General features: G+C 40.0%; 1 protein-coding gene across 3 annotated transcripts in view; it reads left to right on the top strand.

Moving 5' to 3' along the window:
• Positions 1–20,224, top strand: part of UQCC1 (ubiquinol-cytochrome c reductase complex assembly factor 1) — a 96,186-nt gene that overhangs the window by 23,915 nt on the left and 52,047 nt on the right. For all 3 annotated transcript variants that reach the window (XM_073310050.2, XM_073310051.2, XM_073310048.2), the window contains one exon: positions 17,527–17,584. In XM_073310050.2, the coding sequence (XP_073166151.1) occupies positions 17,527–17,584 (58 nt within the window). The remainder of the gene's footprint in view (positions 1–17,526; positions 17,585–20,224) is intronic.

The raw sequence follows: 20,224 nt of genomic DNA, 5'->3' as shown, positions 1-20,224 counted from the left end.
GGCTAGAACATAAACAGGCTCTGCATCCTACTCACCCATACCCTGTCTTGGCACATGGGTCTAGAACTGGGACAAGCCCCTGGATAGAGGGGAGGGTCTTACTACAACCAGAACACCCTTTCCCCTTGATGTATGGGAGTGTCTTAGACTGGGAAGACCCTTCTCCACTGTTGTGGGGGTGGGACAGCTAGCTCCTGGAGACACAACTCCCTTTCTCCAGCCACACAACAGGGCTGGCTGTTTGTCAGTGTGGGAAGCGTGGCATTTTTTTCATGCTTATTTGAATTGTCAAAAAACCTGATGGAAATTACATATGAATTTCCTAAGAACTAAGAATCACCATTAGCTCTGAAAATCTGGGACCTTTTCCTTCATGCACAAACATTCTCTTGGCTAATTTCTCTTTAGTTTTGGTATTTTATATGTGCTCATGACCAGGGTTTTCCGTTTCATTTTTAATTGGGTCTCTGACTCTATTTAGCAGAACATTTACAGTGATGATAGTGGTAAAAATTTAGAAAAAAAAATCAGAACACAACTAATATTAATATTAGTAAGTGAAGACCTTGGTACCTTTCATCACAACGTAATTTTGACAGGTTTCCATGCCCTCTTCTATGTCCTGCCCCAGTCTTATTTTTGGACAGTTACACTTTTGGCATAGCAGCCATTTTGAATTTAGTTTTAACTGGGGAGCATTAGGATTAAATGTATAAATAGTGTTTGTGCTGGTTTTTTTTATATATTTAGTGTCATTTTAAGGTATTTTTAAATAGGCTACTAGCATTAAGAAGCATTAAGCACTTTTTAAATAATTTACAAAACAGAGGATTATCAGAAAATAAGAGTTAGTTACATGGACAGGAAAAAAGACAGAAAAAATATCGGGGATTAAACAAGACAAAATGAAAGAGAAATTTAAAACAGCAAGACAAGGAAAAAAGGCAAAAAAAAAGAGAGAATTAAGTGGAATATTACAAGTGAGAAAGTTTTAAAACTGCAAGAAAGGAAAAAAGCCCCATAGCCTGTTACAGGTCAAATGGCAGAAAGAGGGAAAATAGAGCAGAGTAAACAAAGTGATAGAGAGTTTTAAAATAACAAAAAAGGAAAAAAGCCTCTCACTGGTCGAATAGCAGAGAGAGAAATTAAAGTGGATTATCACAGGGAGAGCGAGCTTTAAAATAGAAATTAAAAAGCATCTGACCCCAATGGCTGTCACTAGTTAAATACCAGCAATTCTGGGACAATCAGCCGTGAACAAGCCACACCTTTTGACTGAGCCAATCAGAAGATATTCTTCAGACACGTCATAGAATATTAAAATGAATGCATTTTCCTGAACCAGTGAAAAGTTTCTCTAAAGCCATTGCCTTTTAGGGACTTGTGCCAGGAGTCTTGATTTTCCTGACTCACTATGAACACAGCAGGTTTTTGCATAAGGATGTATCAGAGCTGAAGCAGTATGCCCCTTCCCGCAATAAACGAACTGTTTAAATTCTAGAATTAGAACTGAAATGTCATACCCCAGATAGAGAGATTTCAGTAATATTTTCTTTAAACAGATGAATGAGATTAAAAAATGCAAGTTTTTGAGATAGCGATATTGTGTAGAAAGACCCCAAACTTTTTTTTTTAAATAGTGCTTTTAAAAATTTGCCTAAATGAATTGCCCACTGTGCAAAAGCATCCCCAACCAAAAACTGCTCCAAAGACTTATTACTGTATGTAAAACACAGTCGAATTTGAAGTTTTAGAGTAGCAGCCGTGTTAGTCTGTATCCGCAAAAAGAAAAGGAGGACTTGTGGCACCTTAGAGACTAACAAATTTATTTGAGCATAAGCTTTCCTGGGCTACAGCTCACTTCATTGGATGTATCTCATTTGGATTAGTCTAATTTGAGAGGCTAGTTGAAATGAATTTGTGAGAGTTGCTAACACTTTACCAGAGATAAGAGTGCTATTTCTTCCTGACTTTAAAAGAATTTAGATTTTTTTTTTAACATAGTCACGCCAAGTACAGTTTTACAAATAAACTTAAAAGATTAGCATAAAAAGCAGGGCATTAATAAGTGCTTTGTAGCACACACTTCTAAAGGTAATGGGGGAAAACGGCATTGTTAAATGTAAGTGAAGCAGCTTTGTAGATGTGTCACACAAATTTTTAAAGGTAAAATAACCAAAATCCATGTCTTAAGGATATTTTTGTAGAGGGCTAAGTGAAATAAAAATGACATTTTACAGAGGCTTATCATTTGTATATTGTGGAGAAACCCTTTGTGAGAGATACTTTTTCCTTTTGCTAAAGAATTGTGTAACTTCAATAAGGGGGTGTTGTGGCATAGCTGAAGAAATGAGCCCCTCCTTTCTTCTAAAAAAAATAACAGTTGCAACAAGAGTATTTTTAATCATAGGATTAAAATTTCTGTAACATCAGTTTACAGGGTATTTGTAAAATGAAGATTTTGGGGGGTAGTATAATATCACTTATGTTTACAGATGAAATATAAACGTTTTTTAAAAAGACAAGCTATAGCTTTATAACTGCATAAAGGAAGGAGATAAGGACTATTCCTATCTTAAGAAACATATCCCCTCCTCCTTTTGTCTAAAACAACTGTCTTTTGCAGCGAAATTTTTTTAATCACAAGATTAAAATTAAATAAAATGAGAATTGAAATAAAGTGTTAGTATGAATTTTAATGACAAATTTTAAAAAGGCTCGACTGGTTCATTGCATTTGTGGTAATTAAATCTGCACTGGATCCCAGCATTACACAATGTCCAGCAAGAACATTCATTGAGTTTTCCACCTTGTTTGTGGCTTTCTAGTGAAAACCAGTGTGGCCAGATAGTTGCCTTTTCAGGGCAATGCAGATCACAGTCGAAGTAAATCTACAACTTCTTAGGATCCAGTTACAAATTCTGTCAGTTTTCACATGCTTAAATCATTAACTACTTCTTTAACTTTGAGTACCTATTTATCACATAATTCGTTTTGGTTTGGGTTTTAATTCTGTAAGAGAACTGACTCAGGAAAGTTTGAGATATAAAAATAATACAAAACTAAGTGTGCAACAGCCCCTGTTCTCCTATTCCCTTAAACAGAAGTTCCTCCTTATTTAGGGAGGAAGACCAACGGACTTTTGAAGTGCTAGCCCTAAACTATTGGCTAAGAAAGTATTGTGTAAAAAAGGATAAGAACAGACCTGTTGATTAAAGATGGAAGCACCTTGAAGCATGCCTCACCAACACCATCAGTCAAGCAGCTCATGAAGAGATGTTATACGAGCAAAGCTGAAGGACTTGAACACACATCCCAGTGACACAAATGATGTTTGAGACAGGGCATGGGAGTAGAGCAACAGAGATAGTTGCTGATAAACAACAAGGGCAAAGGGACAATGTGGAGGGGAAGCATGAGGCAAGACCACTGACCCAAGTTTTGTTTGAGACTCTGGACCCCAACCAGAAGACCCCAAAAGATTCAAATAGTGAGTTGTACAGAGATGAGTTATAGGTATGTTGCATGTAAGAATGGTTAGGTGCTTCGAGGGGACCTGGCCATGGTAGCTTAATTTGCTAGAGCCTTTTGGATTGAGACCATACAGAGGCAATGTTCTTTGAAACTGCAAACTGAAGAGGTCTCTTGACACGCAAAGTAAAATGTTTTAAAAGTACATTATTAAAAAAAGTACATTGATACTTTAAATTTTTCAGCATTTGAGCATTGGTTTTTCAGATATTGTGGAGAATCTGGACACTGACAGCTACAAAGGAGCAAATGGATTGGGCCTGATCTGATCTTACCCAGACCCAAACAAGATGCTCAATAGGATGTTGAAAGAGAAGGGGATATTTATTCAATAGGCATGTACTAGCTAACATTGACGAACAAATATGGTATCGAGCCTGTAAGCCTAAAATCATTATGCAAGCAGTTGTACAAGTTGATGTCAGGGAATCATCAAGCACTGTCTGAAAGAGAAGCAATTTAAGCACTGCCCAGGGGCTGTCATAGAACCCCCAGCTAGAGGAGTCATGACTGTGTGAACTGGACTGTAGATGATGTGAACTATAAAATCAAAGAGAACAGTAATAGAAATATGTCAATGTTTCTTCAACTGTGTCCAGATTTCTCTCTCTATATATATCCCAACTTCTCAAAAAATGGTATTGAAAATTAATCCATACAGGGGTCCCCAAAACTAGTTTTTAAATTAAAAAAAAAAAAACCCTGTATTTGACAATTTTGATGAATACCCCATTATAAAACATGCTAACACATTTTTAATTTACAAAAACTAGTATAGTTCATTTTGTAAAACTTTTTCATTAATCCTTTGTTAAAAACAGTTGCTTGAGCAAAAGAATGTCACTACATAACAAGTTTTGAAATTTTCTCAGATCCTTTAAATTATAATGCACACATTTGTGTGTGAAATTCTGCTGTTCATTTGTTTAAAGAAAAAATTACTGAAAATTCTCTAACTGGATTAAAACTAAAGGATGCCTCTGTGTTACAAAATGATGCATTAACTATGTTCTTAATGTCATGTTTAGATCCACTATAAAAACATGTTACTATAGCTTTATTTCTAATTAAAGTTCTTTTGTTGCAGGGGGCAGGGAGGGGCAGATTTATTCAGATATGCCCTGGCTCTGTTTTACTGCAGTTTCACAATTCTTTAGCAGATGGAAAGAATGGCTGTCATAAAGGCATTGCCTCCCCATAATTTACAAATGATAAACCTGTGCAAACTGTCCTTTTTATTTCACTAGCCTGCTACAAAATATCCCGAACTCATGGATTTTGATATCTTTAAAAGTGTGTATGTGACGGCTACAAAGCCATTACCATGCCTGAAGAAGAGCTCTGTAGGTTGAAAGCTTGTCTCTCGCCAACAGAAGTTGGTCCAGTAAAATCATAGAATCATAGAATATCAGGGTTGGAAGGGACCCCAGAAGGTCATCTAGTCCAACCCCCTGCTCGACGCAGGACCAATTCCCAGTTAAATCAGTTAAAAGATGATACCTCACCCACTGTGTCTTTCTAAGCACTTTGTACATTTAGTTCTAATGCTCCCCATTAATTTTTTTTTAAATGGCCATCAAACCAAAAGTATACACATCCAAAAATGAGAGGGGCGTGGAACATAAACTAAGAAGGGGGCTTGGAAACTTGTCAGAATTATATGGTGATGAAAGTTATAAAGGTCTCCACTTCTAATATTAAACATAAGGACGTTTCAGAAAATAATTGTTGCCCCGTTGACATGAGCAGTTAGCCAAAAACCAGGGCCTAGCAAAGTTGATTCCATTAGGATGAGAAATCAGTGTTACGAGTCAGGTGTATTCTGGGTGTAATCTTGTTTACAAAAAAAATACACACTGTCACCGTTGGCTTGATCACAATACAGATATAGTAAGCAGTTTCCTTGCCCAGAAATGCCTGCGTCTGCCACTCTAATGAACTCTGGGCCCACAAATCTCTGTCTCTGCTTCCTCTCAGGTTTACGCTCACCATTCCTCCTGGCTTTCTATCTCTTTCCACGTGCACAGGCTGCAACCAGTCTTCTAGGCGCTGTGTTTGCAGCCACGGAAGGCCATTTATCTATCTGGGTCAGCTCATGCTTGATTTTGCAGTTTAGGGACTTGGTGGTAGTTTTCAGTGTCTGCAGCTGTGTTTATTACATAAAGGGACTTGGCTGCTCCTTTTGTTGAACCTGAAAAAGTGCTTGGCATACCCATTGGCTTTAATGAGGTCTGTTGTTGTATCTAAGACCTTCTCCCTGCCCCCATCATGGCAGCACAAGAAGTTCTCATTTTTCATTGTACCTGACTGATAGCGCTCAGCCTACAGTAACTACACCAGACTTTACAGCATCCCACAGAGCTTTCTTTTTCATTCCTCTTATGAGCTGCATGTTTGTTTGGTTTCTTTGGCTGAAAAGGAACTGACAGCTGGAGGCTGTGCAATTCTAGTGATCCCTTTTCACATGATGCTCACTCCTGAGAGGTGTAATGCTTTGACTTACTAGTTGGCTTCTGAATCTCGTCTTAAGCTGCAGGAGAAATTGTCTATAACCTTTACCTTGTAAATAAAGTTTAATGTTTTGAAAACTGTTATATCTGACTGAGCATTTTGGTGGGGTCGGAAAGGTAGCAGGGTGTTGCTCTGTGAGTTGAAATTCAGCTGAATTTTTTTTAGCCATCTATAAGGTTCCTAGGTCATGGTATAATCCTTAACCAAACACTTGACCGGTAGGTGGCAAGATTCCTTTCTGTTGTGGACAGCTTTGCTTGAAAAAGGACAATAAGTTTAGCTGCTTTGAAATCTTAGCCCATGGCATTCTTGCTAGCTGCAAATTGGGAGATCTGATTTTTCCAAAATTCTGGGTGTCTTTCAGTTTTTGCATGATTTTGTTTTTTTGGGTAAGTTTGTCACATTTAACAGCTTGAAATTCCACTGTCTTGCCCTTCCTTTATAACTTTTTAGTTAGCCCTGCAATTTGGTAGCTTTAGCCTCACATGAGGTTATGGGAGATAGCAAATGGTCAGCTTGTACCTGTAGAGAGTAAAATAGTTTTTTTAATAAGTTACCCCTTGTGCAAGGGTCAGCAGTGGGAAATAGTACCAGGAATCTGAAAAGGTGTCTGCTTCATCTAGCTTGTCATGCACAGCAAAGGAAGCTAATTGCACATTTTATTATAATTTATTGGAGGGTAGCTTTATTTTCCACTGATTTTTTTTTAAAACCTTTCTGATTAAAAGAAAAACACATTTAGCACTCTTTCCGAAGTTTTTCTGTTACATCCAACATAAATATTCCAGTTTCATGTGTTTTAATGGTTGCTAGATGGCAGATCCTCCTAGTACTATATTTGATGCTATGAAGTAAAACTTGCACAGAACCTTAATATTGCGTAATTGAGTATATACAATGTATGCGAGTTGACATTGCTGTGAGACCTGCTCATTTAAAAAATGTGTATAGTAGATGTTGATTAACATGAAGTTGCATATCAGCCAGATCTTAGAGTTTTCCAGATGCAATAGTGGCTCACCAAAGTCTTTTTTTTTAATGTCATCTTCAACAATTTATTTTCTTTGATACTAGTTCTCCAAGGTACTCAGATTTTTCCACTTGTTCTAGTTCTTTGTCTCCAACTTTGATCTTTTCTTCTTGTCTTCCAGTTGCCATATTTTTTTGGCTTCTCTTCTTCATGCTCTGTTTGGATTTGGTAAGCCCTGGAAAGCCAAAGACATTTTGATAAAAACAAAAATCAGTGTACAGAGACAGTTGTCTTACCAGTACTGCTATACGTGTTGAAATGTTGGAGTATGAGGAAGGCCAATGGATGTTAGATATTGACTGCAGAAATGAACTGGCTGAGGGGAATACTGAGAGTTTCAAGATTGCAGAAAATAAAAAATGAAGTGATAAGAAAATGGCTATAGCAGGAAATAACACTGTTACAGAAATTTCAAGGAAGCTGACTGCGATGGTTTGGACAAGAATGGACCTGGAAAAGATCTCATACATGCCACTACATATCAGTGTGCAAGGAACTAAAAATAGAGGAAGACTGAGGATGCGTTGAATAGGCACGATGGAGAATGACCTAGCGAAAAAAGGTTTAAAGATAAATGAAGCCGTGAAGTTGGTACGAGATGAAGTGGTGGAAAGATTTCATTTGGCCCCATTGTTGCTGAGCTGATGGATGGACATCAAGAAGTAGATCAGCCAGAATGCAATTAGCCCAGCTTTTGCCATTGCCCACCAACAACAAAAGAAGCAAACCTAGTGAACAATGAACAGTTGCGAACCTAGTGAGCAGTGAACAGAGGAGAAGCAAACAGAGGGAGTATGCCTGGGATCTCACCTAGGGAGAGAGACCACAGAGTTTTTGCCTTTCAGGCTTCTGGGAACAGTAAATACATCGTCTGAAAAGGCTCTTGATACCGTACAAGGAAGAAAATATGGATTGTGATGGATCAGCTGTTTGTCTTTCTACTGGAGGACAGAAGCGACTTCGTCTGTACAAAATGCAAGCTGGTCTCCATCCTGAAAGAAAAGGTCAAAGGACTGAAGGCCCAAGTATCGACCCTGCATTGCAGCAGAAAAAATGAAGACTTCCTGAATAGAAATCAGGATTTGTGTAGCCTGATTTATGGATTATAGATTAATTATATTGATTACTTAAGAATTCCCAGTTATTACTCTGAGGTTTGACTTATTCTTGTCCCAAGATCAGGCCCAGTATTATCAAAATTATTGTTCCTTTGGGAACCCTGATGTGCACAGTTGCAACACTCACACTTTAGAAACCTTTCTGTATTTGTAATAGTTTATTAATACATTTAGGAAAGTCACAAGCACTCTAACCCAGCAAGGTAGCAATAACACAGAATACACATCTCTATATACTCACTCCATCCCTTTCAGAACAACCTGAAATGTTAGCCATTATCTTCTTCATTACCATCACCTTCCTCGTCATCACCAGTGGCCATCATCCTGGCACCTGCCAAGGGCTACATCTCTCTCTCCTGCTCAGAGGCTGGGAGATCATTTTTATAATACGTTATGTTGAGGCCCAACGTAGTTATTCATAGGCCACTATGCCTAATGCATATTCAGTTTGGGTATTTCCTCTCTTCCTTATTTGTATTTCCTCACCTTACTAATGTTGGGTGCCCTTCTACAGGATAGTACAGCAGTTCTCAAACTTCATTGCACTGCATCCCCCTTCCGACAAGAAAAATTGCTATATGACCCCAGGAGCAGAGACCGAAGCCTGAGTTTGCCCAAGCCCCGCTGCCCCAGACAGTGGGGCACCAAAGCTGTAACTCAAGGGCTTCAGCCCTGGTCTTGGGGGTCTGAGTCCCGCCACCCAGGGCTGAAGCCGAAGCCTGAGCCCCACTGCTCAGGGCTGAAGCTCTTGGGTTTTGGCTTCAGCCCCAGGAGGTGGGGTTCAGGTTTTGGCTTTGGTCCTAGGTGGCAGGGCTCAGGTTACAGGTCCCCGTGCCCAGGCTTCAGCCCTGGGCCCTACCATCTCTAATGCCAGCCCTGGTGACCCCATTAAACAGGGTCACAACCCACTTTGGGGTCTCAAGCAATAGTTTGAGAACCGCTGGGTTAATATATTAATATCATCTTATTATCAAATACATCAGTTTGTTGCCATGGCATTCTTTTCAGAGTAAAAGCCGTGTTGGTCTGTATTCGCAAAAAGAAAAGGAGTACTTGTGGCACCTTAGAGACTAACCAATTTATTTGAGCATGAGCTTTCGTGAGCTACAGCTCACTTCATCGGATGCATCCAATGAAGTGAGCTGTAGCTCACGAAAGCTCATGCTCAAATAAATTGGTTAGTCTCTAAGGTGCCACAAGTACTCCTTTTCTTCATGGCATTCTTGTGGTCAGACATCTGCAGAGGTTCCTATCTTAAAGTAGCCAAAAGCTGCCGTTAGCTCATATTCCTGTGGTTGCTGGGTGTCAGTATGTACAAACTTCCCCCTTAAACACACTATTCCCAGGTCCCCAAAACTTAGTTGGGCCATTGATCTGTGCCAAAGTTCATAGGCCTCAAGCTTTATGCTAACTGCTAAAAGCCAATGTCTTACAGGAGACAGACCTGCTAAATAAAATAAATGCTAAAGCTAGGTCTATGGGCCACATTCTGGTATTGCGGGCACAGCATGCCAAAGAATCGGAGAGGGCAGTGCAATGGGGACTGAAGAACAGGGAAGAAAACTGGCAGCCTGTGACCTTCTGAAGGAGGAGAACCAGTATACCCCCAACACAGATAGAGATAAGCAACTGCTTTCAGGCTCTCTGCACAGGTAATACTGTTGATAATGCCTTGGAAAAGTCATCTGAGGAAGGGGTTAGAAGGGATGGGAGTTTCGTGACCACCACTTCCAAGAGGAGGAGCAGGGTGGTGGTGGTCGGGGACTGAGTCCTCTATCTGCTGCCCAGACTGAGAATCCCTAGAAGTGTGCTGCTTACCTGGAGCTAGAATTCAGGATGTGACAGAGTCTGCCAAGACTCAAGTCCTCTGAAATTCTCACCTAAGGTGCATTGGTTTCCATCTGAGCCAGTATATTCGTCTACCAATATTTTTTCCTAAACCAAATAAATCTTAGCATGAGACCTCCTTTCATATGTTAGATGTAAGTCGGACTTTGGCCTTTTACCTGAATAGAATCAAGCAATTTTGGATATTGCCTAAACTGTTTGTCTCCATCGCAGAAAGATCTAGGGGGTACACGATGATTTCACAGAGGCTGTTAAGATGGTTGTCTGGATATATTACTTCTTGCTATAATGCAGCTGGTGCTTTGCCTCCCCAGAGGATAACAGCACATGCTGCCAGATCGCAGGCAGCTTCCACAGCATTACTCCAAATCATTCCAATATCTGAGATATGCGTAGCTGCTACATGGGCCTCAGTGCATACCTTTTCGAAACGCTATGCTTTCATCCACGCCACCGGATGTGATGCTGCACTTGGTAATGCAGTGCTGTCTTCAGTCTTGGACTTGATTCTGAAACGCCCTCCTCCCTGAAGTGGAGCACCCAGAGGGGCACGACTTGAAGAAGAAAGGGTTACTTGCTTTGTTCAGTAACTGTGGTTCTTTGAGATGTGTGTCCCTGTGGGTGCTCCACTATCTGCCGTCCCTCCCCTCTGCTTTGGACTGTACTTCGTTGGGCATTTGGACAGAGAAGGAGCTGAGGGCGGTTCACCCATGCAGCCCGGTGTACCCTCAGAGAATGCCATGAGGTTGCACAGAGCTCATGCATGGGCCAGATGGACACTGCTAATGAAAAATTTCCTATCAAGGTACACGCACACCTGAAGCGGAGCATCTATAGGGAGACATCTTGAAGAACCACAATTACAGCACAAGGTGAGTAACCCTTTCTTCTCTGGTTGAGAGAAACTGGCCATACTGGTGTGTTGCAGTTTTTGTTATGATTGTGGTTTTAATCATGTGGAGAACTTGATCCTGCTCACATTTGTCAATGGCAAAATTCCAGCTCACTTAAATAGTACAGGATCCGTCTCCTAGAGACCTTAGATGAGCATCTCATGTCTTTCTGTGTACTTAAATCAAACCAAATAAATAAAGAATAGTCTAGTTAAAGGGAAATTTACAACAGGTTATTTGAGCCATCCTTTAGAAAATGCAAATCCAGCCCTAGTGAAGCCAGTAAAAAGGAACATAAGCAATGGCAGATAGTTGTAAAGTGGGAATTAAAAATAGGGAGCGAAGAGGGATATTGAAGAGCAAATAGAGAGAGACATAAAAACATAACAAGAAATTCTTTAAGTATATGAGAAGCAGGAAGTCTGTGAGAGTATTGATGGGTGCACTGGACTACTAGTGGGTAAAGGGAGCAACTAAGGAGGACAAGGACATTGCCGAGAAGCTAAATGATTTCTTTGCATGTCTTCCCCACAACTAATACTAGAGAGATACCAACCAGGACCTATTCTTCAAGTAAAAATTAGAGGACACTTTCAGAGACTGAAGTGTTACGAGCATATGCTAGAACAAATTGATACATTTTCAGAACAGCAAGTCACTAGGACCAGATGGTATCCACCGAAGAGTCTGTGGGAATCAAGTGTTTGAGGAATCAAGTGCTTGAGCTGCCTGGAGATTGAACTGCCGTGCATTTGGCTGTACGTAAACATGTTTGTTGTTGTATTTGTTTTTCTGTAGCACTTAGTCTCAGGGCATGGCTACGCTGGAAACTTCAAAGCGCTGTCGAGGGAGCGCTCCCGTGGCAGTGCTTTGAAGCGCGAGTATGGTCACGCGCGAGCGCTGGGAGAGAGTTCTCCCAGCACTCCTGGTAATCCACCTCCACGAGGGGGTTAGCTCCGAGCGCTGGGAGCGCGGCTCCCAGGGCTCGGAGCCTGTTTAAGTAGCTCTTTAAAGCGCTCTGACTTGCTGCACTTGCGGGTGATTTTTCACATCCCTGAGCCAGCAAGTTAGAGCGCTATAAAATGTAAGTGTAGCCAAGCCCTCAGTGATGGGCCAGGACCATCTTGTGCTAGGCATGTGCAAACACATAGATACAGAAAGACAAGGGGAGCACAAGGAAACAATGAGACAACATTGGTCAGTATGATGGGCAGCTTCTCAGCCTACCAGCTGCCTATCTGTTTGCTTTTTTGTAAGCAACATGGCAGAGGAGAGTTTTAAGGAGGACAGTGAGGTAGTTTTGTACGTTTACAGGGAGCTCCTCTGATGTGTTAGGGGCAACATGGAAGACAGCATGAAAGTGCTAGTTTGAAAATTTAACTAGTCGCTGGGAGCTGCCATCTTGCTATCAGGAGTAGATGTTTGATTATGACCAGTTTACCAAGCAGCGGGTGATCCTGGGAATTGCAAACCCATAAGCCTACTTCAGCATCAACTAAAATTGGTTAAAACTAGAATTATAAAATATAAAATTTCTTTAGATATGATATGAACAAATCAGCAACAGCATCTGTAAAGGAAAACTGCCTCTCTAATCAACTAGAATTCTTTAAGTACATCAGCAAAGTAGTGGATAATGGAGGAACAGATGTTGTAAATGGCTTAGAATTTTTTAAAAAATGGCAAATTCCTCAGATGGCACAAAATATTTAGGTTAGTCAAGATTTGAGAAATCTGTGGGGAACTTCTGAGGGACATAGCCAAGGTAGGAAAATGGGCAGCATGAAGGCAAATGAAATTCAGTGTTGATAAGTGCCAAGTTAGTGCGCATTGGAAGGAATAATTTAAATTTATCATATGCATTGTTGGTTTCTGAATTAACTGTAGACACTCATGATAAAATTCAAGGTATCATTGTGGATGGCTCAATTTAAAACCTTTGTGCAATGTGCAGCAGTGATCAAAAAATAAGTAATATTGAAAATATTATCATTCCATTATATAAATTGATGATAGTGCCTCACCTGGAATATTATTTTCTGTTCTAGTGTTATAAGAGCAGAAATAGAAGGGGTCCAAATACAGGTAGTGAACATTATTAGACACATGGAGAAACTTCCATATGAAGAGAGAGTGAAAAGATTGAGACTCTTTACCTTCTGGGGATGAAAAGAGGGAAAATGGTATAAGTATGCAAAAAATAAACAGTATAGCGAAGTTAATTAGAGCTCTTCTAGTTTCCCTCAACTAGGGGGTTGTCCATTTTGGATATGCTTTTGACCAACAGGGATGAATTAGTTGTGAATGTAAGGTGGTCGGGAACTTGGGAGGAAGTGATCATAATCTGATAGAATTCAAGATCCTATGGAAAGGAGGGCATGAGAACAGCAAAACAAGGAAACTGGACTTCAGAAAGGTGGATTTCAACTGACTCAGAGAAATAGTAGGCAAGGTCCCATGGAAGGACCAATTAAGAAGAAAAGGAGTCGAGTGGGGCTGGCAGTTCTTAAAAGATGTAATATTAGAGACTCAACATCAAGCTATTCCGTTACAGAGGAAAGATAAGAAGAGCCAGTGTGGCTGCATAAGTAGCTTTTTGGCTATCTAAAACCCCAAAGGGATGCATACGGGAAATGGAAGGAGGGGCATGTCACCAAGGAAGTGCACTATTCCCATGTATAAGTATGTAGGGCCAAAATCAGGAAAGCCAAGGCAAAGAATGAGTTACAGCTGGCAAGGAATGCTAGAGACAACAGGAGGGGGTTATTCAAATATGTTCAGACCAAAAAAACAGAAAGATCAAAAGACAGTGTGGGTCCGCTGGTTAACGGAGAAGGTGAGGTGGTAACAGAAGATGATAGGAAGGTGGAGCTTCTCAGTTCCTACTTTGTTTCCGTCTTCTCATAAAAAATGTGATCGGATGACTAGCAAAGTTACCATAGATGATAAAGGGGAAAAGATGCAGATCAGGATAAGTAAAGAACACACCAGAGATCTTCTGACCAGTTAGAATGAATTCAGATCAGCAAGGCCTGATGCTGTTCACCTGAGGGTCCTGAAGGAATTAGCTGAAGAAATCTTGGAGCCCCTGGCACAAATATATACAAACTCCTGGATGACAGGAGGGGTCATGGAAGATTGGAGAAGGGTTCTACATTTGCCCATCTTTATCTGGTTGTGGAGGGAGAGAGAGAGAGGAGGAGGAGCTGGGGAACTATAGACCAGTCAACCTGACCTCGATACCTGGGAAGCTAATAGAGCAATGTGTAGAGCATTCAATTTGCCAGTCCCTGGAGGATGAACGGCGTGATCACTAGTAGCCAGCTTGGATTTACCAAGAACAAATCCATTTCAAACCAGCGTGAGTTCCTTCTTAGACAGGGCAGCTGATTTGGTGGATAGGAGGAATGCTGTGGACATAATATTCCTGGACTTCAGCAAGACTTTTGACACCATCCAACATGACATTCTGATAAATAAGCTGGAGAAATGCGGGCTTGTCAGAACTGTTGTTAAGTGGACACATAATTGGTTAAACAACCACAAATGAAGAGTAGCTATTAATGGAATGATGGATTGGAGGGAGGTCTCAAGTGGAGTTCCACAGGGATCTGTTCTGGGTCCATGTTAACATCTTTACTAATAACTTGGATGTAGGAATAGAGAGCACGCTGATCAAGTTTGCAGATGAGACAAAGCTGGGGGGGTTGCCAACACTTCGGAGGATAGAGCTAAAATTCAGAGGGATTTTGATAAATTGGAGAACTGGGCAATACACAACAAAATGAAATTCATAAAAGACAAACGTTAAGGTGCTACACTTAGGGAAGAAAAACCAAATGTACAAATACAGAATGGGGAAAAACTGGCTTGGCAGCAGTACTACTGAAAAAGATCTGGGAGTTGTGGCTTGCAACCTCAACGTGATGCGATGCTGTTGCAAAAAAAGCGAATGCCGTTTCAATTTGCATTAACAGAAGCATAGCATGCAAGTCACAGGAGGTGATAGTACCACTCTACTTAGTGCTAGTTAGGCCTCAGATGGAGCACTGTGTCCAGTTTTGGTCACTAATGTATAGAAAGGATGAAGAGAAACCAGAAAGAATCCAGAAGTGAGTGACAAAGATGATCAAAGGGATGGAATGCAAGCCATCTGAGCAAAGGCTGAAGGAACTGGATATGTTTAGTTTGGAAAAGAGGAGATTAAAGGGGGATATGATAGCGGTCTTGAAATAGCTGAAAGGCTGCCATAAAAAAGCTGGAGAAAAGTTGTTCTCTTTTGCCAGAGAGGGCAAGACAAGATGTAATGGGTTCAAACTACTGCATAGCAGATTTAGATTAAATCTCAGGAAAAACTTCTTAACTGTAAGAACAGTAGGACAATAGAACAGACTGCCTCAGGAGGTTGTGGCAGCTTCTTCACTGGAGGTTTTCCAAAGGAGGCTGGATAGCCGTCTGTCTTGGATGGTTTAGACACAACAAATCCTACATTGTGGAAGGGGTTAGACTAGATGACCCTTGCAATCCCTTCTAACCTTATGATTCTATCATACAAGAACAAAGGGTCAAAAAAATTTGAAGGCAACACATTTAAAACTGTAAATGTATTTATTTATTTTATTTTATTTTATTACAAAACACATATTTAATTTGTGGCATTCATTGCCATGAGGCATCATTGAAGCCAAAAGGTTTGTAGGAGTCAAAAGAGGATTAGACATTTGCCTGTCTCTCTCATTCTCTCTCTCATCCTGGAACATCTTTGCAGAGTTGGGGAGCAGTACAATGTCACCACTCATTCCTGTCCATGGCTTGTTCCTCCATTAAACCCAGCCTGGTTATGTCTCTGCATATGATGTCCTGCCATCTAGTTGGTAGTCGACTTCTAGGTGGGACTGACCTTGGTTGTGCTTGCATTATTTTGTTTGGCATCTTGTCATCTGCAATGTCCCCCCATTGTAATCTTTTCGATTTGTAACCAATCTTATACCTTGATTTCACAACCTACTCTCCTTCTAACTTCTTCATTGGTCTTAAATTCATTCCATTTTACACCTGCCGTCTTTTGAAGAACTCTCTGCCTTCAGCCTTGTGATGGCTGCTTCCAGACCCTAGAGTAATACTGTTAGATATTTATACAGATAATGAAAACATACTCAGTTACATTAGATACAATGAAAATAAATTGCAGCCTTTGGGCATCTATCTGTACAGGATCAAGGATATAAGAATAGTCCCAGTAAACAAGTTGTTGAGTTAGTTTTGTAATGTATGTGGCATATACAGAATACATGGCAGTGTGGTATGGCATAAAGGTTTTATTGGCATTCATTTGGGATTGGCTGATATTGAAAACTCATGTTGATAAAATCTTTATACTACATCATTCTATATTCTCTGCATAATATATGGTATGCACAAGTGAACAAAAATATATGAAAGATTGCATTTAACAAGGAAAGCAGAATACGTATTTTCAGCTTGACCAAATTAACACAGCAGAAAGAACCTTTAAATTTTGGAATTCCTTAATTGAATGCTTGGTTCCACAACCTGAATGTTGCATTAACATTAGCTTTTTGCACTTAATATAGAAAGGCGCCTAGTGTATCAGCAGGTCAGGTTGTTAATTTGCATGTGATTAGTCGCTGTGCTTCTAAAACTCCCAGCTGTTTACTTTAATTTTCCCAGTTTATAGACTGGCTGTTAGGATCTCTGGGCATATGAACAATGAAGGATTTAAAATACCCAAATAGTAAATAAACAAATTAATATTTTGTCAGAGATGACACTTAAAGGACCTCCATAGCCTAATGAACTCCTTTTTTCCCACCCCTTCAGAAAAACTTGAGAGTGAAATTCTCCCTTGTGCAGAGACCTACATGAGATCTGTGCCTCTTTGACTTACAAGGTGCATAGGCTTTGTGTGGCCCGCTTTATAGAGGTGAACTTTGTCTTGGGTAAACAGAAGAGCCTGTCAGTATTCTCTGAATGTCAACATACTCTTCCTCTGTCAGACCAAGGGAGGAAGTCTGTTCCAGAACAGGAGGGGACTTGACATATGCAGACAGGCAAAAGAAGGAACTGGTAGCAAATCTGTCATAACTGATCTCAACAGTCAGGTTAAAGCATGAAGAGTGAGACAGTTTCTGAATTAGCAGGTGTGAGGTCTGAACGCAGATCAGATTAAGAGGTATGGTATGGATAGAAGTCTTCTCTGTGCTAAGAGAGCTAGACGTGGAAAGAGAAATGGGACTTCCTTATTATTATTTTGTTTTAACATTTAGAATGTGTAGCACCTAGAGGCTAGCCAGTCTAGGTGCTGTCCAAACATACAGTAAATGACAATTCCTTCCCCAAAGAGTTTGCAGTCTAAAAGGTGAGGAAAAAATGGTTTTCGGAGCTCTCTGTGGAGTAAAACACAAATTTCCGGAAGTAGACTAAGCAGGATCTTCTGATATATGTTTAGTGTATGAAACAAGTTGAAGTACAAAAATATATTTAAAGTAAGAACTTTTCTTTAAAATGTAAAAATCAATGGAAAACATCATGCAATTTTTTTGTGTTTAGTTGTGTTTTGTTTTTCTCCTAGGGTGCCATATGCCTGATACATTGAACTCTTGGTTTCTAGTAGCCCAGCTTCATGTCTGGTAAGTGAAAGTTATAATAATTTTTTTTTATTTTCATGATGCAGACTGAAGCAGTCCTGTCAGGTCAAAAAGCAGTTCCATGGTTATTGACAAGAAATATTCTATTTGTTTTGTTAGCTTGTTTGTTTTAGCAAATTTTTATTAAAGGTCAAACAGACCCAAAGAGAAACTAATATTTGTAGTATTCTCAAAAATCCTCAGTAGCAGAAAGAGCATTGCCATGAGCTTATCAAAAAGCCTCACTCAGACTGGATGGAAAACTCTCATTTAGCTGTTTTAGGAAAAGTTTACATTTACGTAAAAGTGGTTTAAATTGTGAGAATTTGTGGTGATTTTAATTGCTGGCTGTCAGAAACCTTTAGCAAATTATAGCACTGACATTTACACTTGCACCTCTAAAATGGCCATGCAAGTTCAGTAAATGCCAGATTGGGTGCATGTAAAAATATTTAATGCCATAAGCAATATTTTTTTCTTCATTTGTGAAATAAGTAGCCAAAAAAAATCTAATTTTCATCTAACATAACACATTTGAAAAGGTCAGAGGGACGTAGCAGGGACACACAAGGGAATACAGTATTTTCCAGACTGCCAGTTCTCTTAGGAGCCTAATGTCTGAAGAATTAAGTTTACTACTGTAACCTATAGGAGCTATCCACAGGCCAAAAGGAATTTCTGGGAAGAAATAGTCACTTGGCCCAGCAACCCTGTCCCCCTCATTTTTCTGCATCTCTTATTTCTCTTTTTTCCCCCTTAATTTCCAGACTCTGAAATGTATTGAGAGTCTTTGCATCTTACTTCTTTGGCAGCTTATTCCACTCAAAAAACTCTTAACATAACATTTGAAACCTGAAGTGGATATATATGAATATGCTGTGTGATTATTTAATGAAAGGCCCTATTGTATTGTATCTTTTTGGTCACAGAGTTGGGATTAGTGTGAGCACCTTAAATAATAATTTCCTGACTATTTGGGTTTAAATTTTCAACCTAAAACTATGTTTGTACTCTATTCCCTTGCTTTTTAAATATGTGTGAATCAGACTGAGAAACAACTTTGGTCTTAAAGAAACTCCAAAAATATTTAATGGAAATATTAAAATTGCCTCTGTTTGCCCTTCCCTTAATTTCCCTTCTGTTACCTCACTGAAAGATTCATTCCCCCTAACAACATAAACAGAACCTCTTGCAATTATCTGTGTGGGTAGCCAAAGTGCTGGAAAGAGTGTATCTTCAAAGGTAAGGCTGCTACTGCTCCAAATAGCCTGTTATTACTTGCAGCTAACCATAGGCACACGTGGCCTCCCAGATCTTCACCCAGTCACGTGCTTCTCCTTTTCACTTCCAGTCCAGGTTCTGCTGTACCCTAAGATGTTTGCGGTTCTTTCTGAAGATATATTGGCAGTTTCTTATATCCTTCTATTTTAGAGGAAGGGGAGTTCATGGTGCTTTAATGTATGTCTTGCATTGTCCATCAGCCTTCTTTAATATTTCTTTCCATTGCACCTTCATTAGATTTAGTTCCTTAAAACCTGCTTTCCTTATATCTAATAGTCTTATTTTGCTGCACATTCTCCTCCTTGGTCCATTCCTATCCCCTAATTATATACAACTCTAAACAAAGTTTTTTTCTTTTTCAAGTACTTCAGGAAAATTATGTATGCTGCTTAGCAATGATTTGGCCAAACAATGCATATTTAGCTACTTTAATCTTTCCTCCTAATTAATTGCCTTCAGCCCTCTGGTAATTTTCGTTGCTGGTTTCAGATTTCTTTCCAGTCTTTTGACATCTTTCTGTTGTTGGAGTTCCCACAACTGAAGACAATGTTCCAAGGAGGGTGATGAGCTATTTATGCTAAGGGACTATGTTGGCAGAAGCCAAAATGGGTATAAATTGGCCATTCGTTCCTGGATAAATGTTTGATTATACCCAAAGTCTATGAGGGCCAGTGTCTTTTCACCCTCTTCATCTGAGATGGTGAGTTTCTTCAGGCTTTTACTTCAGGTCCTATTCTCTCCAGTTCAGAACTGCCCAAAGTTATACTCCTTGTAGTGGCAGTCGCGGAATCAGTGCCCCTGTTGTCTGCAGGAGTCGTTAGGTCTGTCCCTTGTCTTCTGGCAGCTGTGTTACCTTCTTTCTGAATAGCAGCGAGCCCTTGCTCCTATGTAGGTTTGAGACAAGGGCACTTAAGCGTATATGTGACGGGTTGGATCACAGAAACCCCCTCGGGACTGCCACCTGATGTGCCAAGACTACTTCTGCTCCTGCTTTTCTGCCCTTCCTGAGCCAGACCCGCTAGCGTGCTGCAAACCCAGACCCAGGTCTGAACCACGTTCCCTAACAGTTGTAGGCTTAATTGAAAGCAGCTTGGGAAGTGTTCCTGTCTTTAACACTCAGATGCTCAACTCTCAATGGGGTCCAAACCCCAAATAAATCCATTTTACCCTATATAAAGCTTATACAGGGTAAACTCATAAATTGTTCACCCTCTATAACGCTGATAAAGAGAGATGCACAGCTGTTTGCCCCCCCCAGGTATTAATACATACTCTCGGTTAATTAATAAGTAAAAAGTGGTTTTATTAAATACAGAAAGTAGGATTTAAGTGGTTCTAAGTAGTAACAAACAGAACAAAGTG

This window comes from Lepidochelys kempii, chromosome 13, assembly GCF_965140285.1.
Source record: "Lepidochelys kempii isolate rLepKem1 chromosome 13, rLepKem1.hap1, whole genome shotgun sequence".
Taxonomy (NCBI): domain Eukaryota; kingdom Metazoa; phylum Chordata; order Testudines; family Cheloniidae; genus Lepidochelys; species Lepidochelys kempii.
This window is presented reverse-complemented; position numbering and strand designations above follow the sequence as displayed.